The following is an 11,344-nucleotide window of genomic DNA, read 5'->3' on the forward strand; positions in this document are numbered from 1 at the left end:
CGGGCGCCCCCTGAGGAAGCCGATCGAGCGAAAACGTGGTACTATTATTCTTTATGTGATGTACTTTTGCTGCTTTCCTGTTACTGTGCACTTTACAGCAGGGACCTTAAGTCGGCTGCATTTAGAGTCAGTTAGCTACTTGCTTTATATTTGTATAACTGGACTACTGCATTGACTGACACTATCATTGAGCTGTTACTCTATGTACAGGTCCTGTTGGCGAGAGGTCCACACATTGTGGCAATCACTTTTTTTTTTACTAAGTATTTGTACCCGTGACTATATCACAGCGCCCTCACTTCCATTGTTCTGCCTGTTTATCCGTAGTACCCATTCCTTACATGTTTTTTATGTGTTTTTAGATCTAATATATAATAAAGATTATATTTCTTGATATAGACTTGTTTTATATGGTTCTCTATTTTTGGTGGGGGTGTTGCAAACAGACCATATAACAGTGGTTCTCAGATAGCCACGTATCTTTTGGTAACATCGATCGTGTCCCTGTGACATGTCAAAACTTTTTCTAAGTGACAGTGACACTTTAAGAGGATTAGGAGAGCAGGAGTTGCCAACAAAGTTAGTAGCGGTGCTCTTTGGGATCCATGTCAGCATCAGGAGAGACATCTCTGTGAAGGAGTAGCACAGACTCTACAGCAGCAAAATGGTAGGATTTTTTTTTTTAAGCTTTAATGTTTAGAAATTTGAATAATTTTGCCTTTAGGAAGCCACTTTTCAGTTCAAGGTCCCTGACTAGTATTTACACAATTGAATGTTTTCATATTTTATCTTAATTTTTCAGAGAAGTCTGTTTCTTTTTGCTAATATATGGATTACTTTTTATTCATCTACAACAGGATGGTTTTCCAATTAGGATAAAAGCTGTCAACATCATCAATGAGCCCAGGATATTTAAAGGGATTTACGCCATACTGAGGCCATTTTTGAAAGAGAAGTTCGTAAAGCGGGTAAGAGCAGTGTCATTTTGGTCTACAGCTAACACTATCAACCCATAGAAAGAGTGCAACATGGACTAATTGCTAATCTCTTCCTACCTTGTGCGCTCCCAAAATGCTGGGAAGTGCAGGTTGTGCTGGGATTTGTAGAACAACAAAGGTGATGTTTTTAGATTTAGGGTAGGTTCACACGGGTGGATTTTTTTGCAGGTTTTCCGCTGCGTATTTGAAAGTGGGCGGGCTCTTCTTGGCTGTCCGCAGCAGATTTTCCGCAGCGGAATTTACACTGCGGAAAATCCGCCGCAGAAAATCTGCTGCAGACAGCCGAGAAGAGCCCGCCCACTTTCAAATACGTAGCGGAAAACCCACAAAAAAATCCACCCGTGTGAACCTACCCTAACTCCCTATGATTACCTGTAATCTAAAATATGAAAATAATGATTTAAATAGAGTAGGTATTATACAGACACCATAAAAAAAAAATATAAAAAGATTTTTGGGCTTCACCACACAGCAGAGGTATATACCAGGGTAGGTAGGCGAGTATATGGGTAGATGTAAAACATCCAAAGTGGTTGGGCTCTGATATAAGTGCATGCATATACATATATATATATATATATATATATATATATATATATATATATAAATAATATATCAGAATAAGGATATATTCGTAGGTTTGAATGTGAGAACGCCCTTGTTGATAGGCAGGGACTTTGTAGTGGTTAGGGTTCAGGTTTTTCTCATTTTTTTACCAATGCATACATTAAAGCCTTATTATTACCTGCATATGAAATTTATCCAAAGCATGGGGTCACTGACTATATTGTCTATGCACTATCATTATTTCTAAATATATATCCAGTTTTATTGTTGGTTAAATAAAGGGTTAAGTTTTAATTGGGATTCTTTTGACTGTCCTGTTTCCCAGTGGGGTATTTGTAATTAAAGGGGTACTCTGCCGATAGACATCTTATCCCCTATCCAAAGGATAGGGGATAAGATGTCAGATCGCTGGGGTCCCGCAATATAGCAAGCAGCACCCACCTGTAACTGCTTCCGGAAGCACTGGAGGTTCTCTGGTTAATTCCTCCCGACCATGGGGATGGAAGATCGTGTCGTCTCGCCCCGCCCAATCAATGCAAGTCTATGGGAGGGGGCGTGACGGCCATCACGCCCCCTCCCATAGACTTGCATTGAGGGGGCGGGGCGTGACGTCACACGGGGGCGGAGTCGTGATGTCGCGATCTTTCTTCCATGTGGTTGGGAGGAATTAGCCAGAGAACTTCCAGCGCTTCCGGAAGCAGTTACAGGTGGGTGCTGCTTGCTATATTGTGGGGGTCCCCAGCGGCAGGACCCCGGAGATCTGACATCTTATCCCCTATTCTTTTGATAGGGGATAAGATGTCTAGGGGCGGAGTACCCCTTTAAAGGGAACCTGTTTATTGTTTTACCCTGCCTAATCTGTGGGTAGCATCAAATAATTGCAGGGACTGAAGCCCAGGACTCTATGATTACTCTAAAATGCTTCGGTTTTACAGAGAAATCGTATTGACAAAGCTGCTGGGACCCAGATTAGTTACAGGGGGTGGTCCCCCATGCGGAATTCCATGCAGAAAGTATGGCATGTAAACAGAGCCTTAGGCCGGATTCACATGGCGGAAATTCTACATGTCCGCATCAATTCCACATCTGCATTTGTTTTTGCAGAATTTTGCCTCTTTTTCTGCATTTCTGGAATTGATGCGGAATTTGTGCTGTGGAATCTGGATACATTCTGCACTAATTTAATCCCGAAGTCCGGAAAAATTCCAGACCAAACTTCCGCAGCAGAAATTCTGCTGTGGAAATGACCATGCAGCATCCCATCAAAGTGAATGGGCAATAATTTTATACGGAATTCCGTGCAGAAAATTAATGCAGAATTTCCGCCATGTGAACGCGGCCTTAGTCTTTGTCCACACGGGGGAATTTCTGAGCAGAATTCAGTGGAAATATTCAGCTGCAGCAGAGTCCCATTCATTTCAATGGGATTTTGTTGCACCGTGCACACAGCAGAATTTCTGCAGCAGAACAGTACATGAAACCTTGTTTCTGCAGATTCTGCTCAAAAATACATTTCCGTCTATGAAGTCTGCACATTTATGAGCAGCCGGCAGAACATGCAAATTAGCAGAATGTCTGTCCGTGTTTTTTGGGCGGACAGTTTGCTAATTTTATGCTATGAGAACGTGGCCTAAGTGTATTAGAGTAAATCATTGTGTCCTGGCATCCTCGCAGTTTGGGCAAAAAAACTGGCGTAAAGCATGTAACGGGTTCTCTGAAAGCCATTAGTGACAAGAAGATGGGTCACTCCGATTTTTAATTTTATATATATATATATATATATATATAAATAAAGATTTTTTTTCTCCCTTCCCCTATGTAGATATTCCTCCACGGGTCAGACATGAACTCCCTCCACAGCAATATACCTAATGCCGTCTTACCAGAGGAATATGGAGGCACGGCCGGGAAGCTGGATATTTCCGCATGGAGCCAGGTCCTCTTGGCATCCGAAAGTGACTTTGTTCAAGACTTTTACCAGGCCAACCTCACCCGTGACGGCTCCCTCCAAGGGTTGGTAATGAACGATACCGAATCAGACTACTTGCAATGCGAGGAGTCTGCACGCGGGGTTAAATCCCAGCTCTACTGTTACTGAATAGTATTTCCGTGTCGTCTGGAGATCCCGGGGCAAGTGTCTAAATAAATGTCCATCAGGTGCAATTTTATTTTATTTTATCCTCTATGTTAATTCCTGTTCTGCGATAAGAGTGTATTCATTCATGTGGTTCTTAAAAAGTCTGTTAACTATATAATTGCCAAATACCACTCTTAAAAATCCTATTTTACAGCTTTACCCTTTAAAGGATTTTTTTTGTAATATATGAAAATATTATTTTATTGCCTAGAACACGTAAATTGGCATTGCATAACTACAACCCCCAGTATGCCCTGACGATGAGGTCAGTAATAAGGAATCTGTTGGTAATGTAGCAGAGGAATTATATGGGGGACTGGGGGGTGCTGGGGACTATGGTTAGTTGGGAATAAGGCTGGAGGTAATGGGGACCCAGGCTGCATCTTGGGCATCTTATTGGGCGCAAATTCACAGTATGTTCAGATGAGAAGATACAAAGGGCATGTTTTTGCAAACAACAAAGTATTCACAGTAGCAAAACAAGCAATAAAACTTAACATTTAATAATTATCTTAAAAAAAAGATTTTTTGGCATGTATTTAATAACAATAAATCTGGTTGTGACCACAATATCCCAGTGAAACATCAATAATCAAAATGACACGCCTGGACAAAAACTTATCAACTTCTGATAAAGACAAAAAAAAGAGGAACAATGAATTGAGTTCCCTAGTCCCAACGTGTTTCACCTGTAATATTCTGTACGGGATCCTCAGGGGACATAAATCCGGTATAGTACACCAAATAAACAAAGGCTTATATCTGCACTCAAATTGCATATGTTCGATACAAATGATGTAGGTGTGACATAGATATAGGCATGCAGTGATGATTAGGGTATAGCTGATGCCCCACTATATAGTAAATCACTTCCACCTCAGTGAACAACACTGTATGCTAACACAAAGCTAAACACCAAATCCTATTCAGGATCTACCGACAAGCAAAAAGTAACATAATCAAAGCATATGGTCACAAAAAAGTAAACAACCACCACGGCCCATGATTTAGGCCACTCACTGATGATGGGATAGATGTGCAGCTCATCTTATTGGGCACCATTCATCCAGTTAAAGGGGTATTCCAGGCTAAACCTTTTTTTTATATATATATATATATATATATATATATATATATATATATATATATATATATATATATATATCAACTGGCTCCGGAAAGTTAAACAGATTTGTAAATTACTTCTATTAAAAAATCTTAATCCTTCCAATAGTTATTAGCTTCTGAAGTTTTCTGTCTAACTGCTCAATGATGATGTCACGTCCCGGGAGCTGTGCATGATGGGAGAATATCCCCATAGGAACTGCACAGCTTCCGGGACGCGAGTCATCAGAGAGCAGTTAGACAGAAAACAACAACTCAACTTCAGAAGCTAATAACTATTGGAAGGATTAAGATTTTTTTAATAGAAGTAATTTACAAATCTGTTTAACTTTCCGGAGCCAGTTGATATATAAAAAAAAGTTTTGGCCTGGAATACCCCTTTAATGCGTTGTGTGGGTTCACATCACGTTTTTGCCATACTGTTTTCAATCCGTTTTTCTAATGAAAACCATATGGCAAAAAAACGTATGGAACAGTATGGGAAAAAGTAAACTGTATGCGTTTTTAAAAGTGCATACTGTTCTTTCGTTTTTTTTTTTTTTTTTTTAAACATACGTTTTTGAAAATTTTGTCCATTTTTAATGGGAGGGGTGTTGGGTGGGGACTTTAGGATGCAAATGCGCATGTGCAAAGTAAAAAACTTATACGTTTTTCCCTTATGGAACTGTATACATGTGCGTTTTCCATTGACGTCCATGTTAAAAAAAAAAAAAGTATGCGGTTGCAGTACGGTTTTTAAACCGGAGAGAAAGATGTGGTCAACCACGGTTTCAGGTCCGGTTGTAAAAGCGCATACAGCGCAAAAATGAGCCGACCGAACATTTCACTCCGGCCGGCACATTGAAATGAATTATATACGGGAGCGCATACGAAAGCATACAGGAGCACGAGATTTTAGCTCCCCCTTCCTTATGTGCTCCTGTATGGGAGAAAACGTGATGTGAACCAGACCTTACTTTTTTCCATACTGTTCCATACGTTTTTTTTTTTAGTCATATGGTTTTCTTTAGAAAAACGGATTGAAAACAGTATGGCAAAAACGTGATGTGAACCCTTAATGCCTGATCTATATTATCACTGGCTGTACAACCCTATAGGCCACTGTTTCCCAACCAGTGTGCCTCCAGCTGTTGCAAAACTACAACTCCCAGCATGCCCGGACAGCCAACGGCTGTCCGGGCATGTTGGGAGTTGTAGTTTTGTAACAGCTGGAGGCACACTGGTTTAGAAACTCTGCTGTAGACAGCGTTTATACCCAGGGCAAACGTGTGCAATCCGTGAGCCCTCCAATGCCCACAGCCATGTTGGAGGCTCTTGGCATTTATAGGGCACCACTTTATTGTATTAATGTCAATATATATAGAGCATTTATGGTCATAATTAAGGTGCTGTAATATAGCAGGATAGCAAGACTTTATATGAGCATAGAACAAATAAGAAAAAACCCTCTGCTGTTACATTTGTGCCATGTAGAGAAAAATCTACAGATGCTATTTGTCTGTTTATATGGAGGAGGTTTGGCTTACTGCCTTTGACTTCAACTCAATAATATCCATGTCTTCAGTAGGGCGCCCCCTAATGACAGATTTAGGTAGCCCAAATGTTCTCATTCAACATTGTGAGGCTGTGTGAAGGGAAGCAGAAGGTTTGGAGTACTGATTCTTGTGAAAAGCAAGTACTATAAGCTACCAAAGTTGTTAAAGGGGTATCCTGATAAACGGAAGTCAGACCACTTGGATCCCCAGGGCCCCTTAAAGGGGTACTCCGGCGAAAACATCTACTATCAAAAAGATCTCCGTCATGGCATCCCAGTCATCCATGCACAAAGCAAACTTTGCTCCGTGCCGGATGACTGACTACAGCTGTCACGCTTAGAGATGAGCGAACTTACAGTAAATTCCATTCGTCACAAACTTCTCGGCTCGGCAGTTCATGACTTTAGTCTGCATAAAGGAGTTCAGCTTTCAGGTGCTCCGGTGGGCTGGAAAAGGTGGATACAGTCCTAGGAGATAGTCTCCAGCCCACCGAAGCACCTGAAAGCTGAACTAATTTATGCAGGCTATAGTCAGCAACTGCCGAGCCGAGAAGTTTGTGACGAATCGAATTTACTATAAGTTTGCTCATCTCTAGACACGCTCCTTCCATTTATGTCTATGAGAGGAGGCGTGATGACTACGTACTAGCCTTTGATAGCCCGGAGATTGCGGGGTTCCCCAGAGGCCCCCCCCCCCCCGATCAGACATCTTATTCCCTATTCTTTGGATAAGGGATAAGAAGTTTTTCAGCGGAGTACCCCTTTGCCTTCCATTGCAGTAGGGCAATTGCTTTTGGGGGTTCCTAGGGTCATACACTTATCTTCAATATCTATTTCAGCTTTAGACTAGAGCACTGTTTCCAAACCAGGGTGCCTCCAGCTGTTGCAGAATTACTATCTCCTAGCTGGAAGTTGAAGTTCTGCAACAGCTGGAGGTACCCGGGAAACACTGGACTAGAGCAAGAGTGATCATGCCATGAACCCCTCTAAGAGTAAGTTCATATATGCCTATTTTGCTGAATATTTCCTGCTGCTGATTTTTTAACCCATTGACTTCAATGGGTAAGAAATCGGCAGCATAAAATCTGCAGCAAAATAGGCACATGTGAACTTACTCTTAACCGGGAAGGCGTTCTGTGCATGCCAATGAGACCTCAATCCATGTTCCAGTTTTGCACTGGTGCTTGTTATGGTCAGTTTGGCCGTATTTTTTTGTTACACAATATGGGGGGGGGGGGAGACTTATCAAAACCTGTGCAGAGGAAGTGTTGTGCCTGTTAAATATGAAAGAAGCAATCTGATTGCTATGGGCAGCTGCACCACTCTCCCCCTTATGTCTCTATCAGGTGTCTCAGATTTTGGGTTGCCACATCCATGTGTATAATAGGGACCCCTTGTGCCATATTTTGTATTGTCTATTAAGTGTTGTTTGTATGATAAGATCCTTGTGTCACAGTCGCTCCTAGTTCTATAATAGGTCAAGTCTGGTGTATTTGTCTTGCTAAATCAAATCTACAGATAAATGATGATCCTTGTCACAATATGCTAATGCTGCAGCAAGGGCGCCTCATTGTGACCAGAGTTGTTTTACAACGTTATAGATAATAGCTTCCTATACAGTAGTTGTAAAAAAAAAATTATTACATTTTGTCTATCAATCTTCATGGTTTTCCTGTAAAACTGCAGCTGCATCCCCCTCCTTAGGCTAGGTTCACATCTGCGTTGAAGCTCCGTCAATTCTAGAGATGAGCGAACTTCCAGTAACTCGATTCGTCACTAACTTCATGGCTCAGCAGTTGCTTATTTTAGCCTTTAGTTCAGCTTTCAGGTGCTCGGGGCTGGAAAAGGTGGATCCAGTCCTAGGAGGGAGTCTCCAGCCCACCGGAGCACCTGAACTCATTAAGACTGCATTCACACTTCGTTTTTACATTTCGGGCGTCGGATCCACCTGGGGGAGGGGCAAACCAGGCTCTCCCGTACCCCAGCCGGACCAGCGCTGAACTCAATTTACTTTAATGAGCCGACCGGAGTCAAACGGTGATTTTTCACCCGTATGCGGTTTTCTGACTGGACCGTATACTACGGTTTTAGGTCCGCTCACAAAACCGCATATGGGTCAAAAAAGTAAATGGATTTCAGCAGTGGTCCGGCTGGGGTACAGGAGCACTCGGTTTGCCCCTCCCCTAGCTGGATCTGGCAACCGTAATGTAAAAACGAAGTGTGAATGCTAAAGTCAGCAACTGCTGAGCCACGAGGTTCGTGATGAATGTAATTACTAACTTCGCTCATCTCTAGTCACAGCCTCCATTTGCAACTAGAGATGAGCGAACTTACAGTAAATTCGATTCGTCACAAACTTCTCGGCTCGGCAGTTGATGACTTATCCTGCATAAATGAGTTCAGCCTTCAGGTGCTCCGGTGGGCTGGAAAAGATGGATACAGTCCTAGGAAAGAGTCTCCTAGGACTGTATCCACCTTTTCCAGCCCACCGGAGCACCTGAAAGCTGAACTAATTTATGCAGGAAAAGACATCAACTGCCGAGCAGAGAAGTTTGTGACGAATCGAATTTACTGTAAGTTCGCTCATCTCTATTTGCAACAGAAAAAAAATTAGCTGGATTGTATGTTGTACAATGGACACGAACAGGTTTGATCATTCCTATTGACCTTATGTCTGGATTCCATCTGGTGTCCATTTATTAGAAGGATTTGGGCGGAATTTAATTTTTTCTCGGCTTGTGCACCATTATTTAAAAAAAATTCTGTGAGCGGAGCTCTGACAGATATGAACCTAGCTTTACTATCTTACAATAGATATTATATTAAAACCACTGACAGGTGAAGTGAATGAGTTGTATTATCTGGAGATAAATGCGCCCATGATAGAAAGGTGCCGGATAATACGGGAGACCTTGGATCCTGGCGTTTAGGTGGGGGGGCGGGCGGGCAGGCCGGCCTTCCCCAATGACAGTTCTTAGTATTGACTTGGCCTCCAAATTCCCGAGATATGAATCTGATGGAACATCAGCGTAGAGCAAGTTTGATCCACGGAGCCACCCCATACAACTTACAGGACTTGTGGCATCTGCTGCCAACATCTTGGAGCCAGATACCACAGGACACCTTCACAGGCCTTGTAAAGTCCAGGCCCTGATAGGGTGGATCTACATAATAGGGCAGTGGTTGTAATGTAATGGCAGATCGCTATTTACTATACATTTAAGAACACTTTAAAGAGGGCCTATGGCCTCCCCAGACATTGATTTTTTTAGTAAATGCCCGGACTCTTGGAGTGATTTAAAAAATTTAAAAGGGTACTCCGGTGGAAAACTTTTTTTAAATCAACTGGTGCCAAAAAGTTAAATAGATTTGTAAATTACTTCTATTAAAAAAATCTTACTTTTCAGTGCTTATTAGCGGCTGTATACTACAGAGGAAATTCTTTTCTATCACGACCACAGTGCTCTCTGCTGCCACCTCTGTCCATGTCAGGAACTGTCCAGAGCAGGAGAAAATCCCCATAGCAAACATATGCTGCTCTGGACAGTTCCTGACATGGACAGAGGTGTCAGCAGAGAGCACTGTGGTCGTGACAGAAAAGAAATCCCAAAAGAAATGTTTTTCCTCTGTAGCATACAGCTGCTAATAAGTACTGGAATGATTAAGAATTTTTAATAGAAGTAATTTACAAATCTTTAACTTTCTGGCACCAGTTGATTTAAAAATAAATAAGTTTTCCACTGGAGTACCCCTTTAAGCCCCCATTCCTGAGATATGAAGGTTTTTGAAGGCTACACCCATCTGATGGATTCACAGATGGAGGATCAAAAACCGTTCATAGTTCAAGAATTGGGGGAGGGGGTGAATTAATAAAATACACTCCTAGACTTAGGGCACCCTAACCTTTTAGAGGGTATTACAAAATAATAATGTCGGGGGAGGAGTCTTCTTCAACGTTGTGGTTATTATATATAGTTAGTATTGTGAAACATTCCTTATGTTTGTTGTCCCACATAAGAGGTTATTTCTTTGGTATTGGGTTAATCTAGACCGGTTGGGTCCAGCTGTGGTGGTAGACCAAAATATATGTACAGTATCTTAGAATAGTAATCTCCAACCTGTGGTTCTTCGGCTATTGTAAAAGTACAACTCTCATCATGCCCTGTAAGGCGAAGGCTGTCTGGGTATGAGTGAACTGCAGTTTTAAATTAGCCAAGACTACCGCCATAGAAAAATGCCAGGACAGAAGTGAATAGATCTATTTTGCTCAGTATATAGGAATATTTTTGTATAACTGCTTGTGTGTATGTTTTACAGAGACTTGAATGTCACCAGGATCCCCGATTAGACTCCTTGTCATGTTTAGTCTGGATTTCAGATACTCCCAACTCGCCCACATCACCAGCTGCTTCTCCTGGGGAGGGAGGGTGGCATAGTAATCAGTGATGGGTATAGAATCTATACGCACCAATGTGCTACGGTTTTTGAAATTTTTATCACAATAGGAAAGAACATAAGTATAGATGAGCAAACTTACAGTAAATTCGATTCGTCACGAACTTCTCGGCTCGGCAGTTGATAACTTATCCAGCATAAATTAGTTCAGCTTTCAGGTGCTCCGGTGGGCTGGAAAAGGTGGGTACAGTCCTAGGAAAGAGTCTCCTAGGACTGTATCCACCTTTTTCAGCCCACGGGAGCACCGGAAAGCTGAACTAATTTATGCAGAATAAGACATCAACTGCCGAGCCGAGAAGTTCGTGACGAATCGAATTTACTGTAAGTTCGCTCATCTCTAAACATAAGCACAAATGGAGTTATATTATAAAAAGGTAAACCTGTTAACTGGTACCGTGATTGGTGGAGAGTGTATTTCATGGTGGCAATTTATAAACATGGGCTGAACTGGTCCACTACAGATAGATATGAACACACCCAAACCCCTGGGCCTAAAAAGTAACTTATGTACTCATAAAAACCCTATAA

The 11,344-nt window shown here is 41.8% G+C and overlaps 1 protein-coding gene across 4 annotated transcripts in view; it reads left to right on the forward strand.

The window, feature by feature from the left end:
• TTPAL (alpha tocopherol transfer protein like) overlaps window positions 1-10,938 on the forward strand; it is a 46,271-nt gene extending 35,333 nt beyond the window's left edge. For 3 of the 4 annotated variants that reach the window (XM_056547921.1, XM_056547920.1, XM_056547919.1), the window contains exons 4-5: window positions 858-968; window positions 3,388-4,813. In XM_056547921.1, coding sequence (XP_056403896.1) covers window positions 858-968; window positions 3,388-3,663 — 387 coding nt within the window. In that variant the 3' untranslated portion in view covers window positions 3,664-4,813. Of the gene's footprint in view, window positions 1-857; window positions 969-3,387; window positions 4,814-10,678 lie in introns of those variants that run through there. The other variant, XR_008849209.1, reaches the window with a different exon arrangement.
• Window positions 10,939-11,344: the final 406 nt, after the last annotated feature.

Source organism: Hyla sarda, chromosome 12, assembly GCF_029499605.1.
Source record: "Hyla sarda isolate aHylSar1 chromosome 12, aHylSar1.hap1, whole genome shotgun sequence".
Taxonomy (NCBI): Eukaryota; Metazoa; Chordata; class Amphibia; order Anura; family Hylidae; genus Hyla; species Hyla sarda.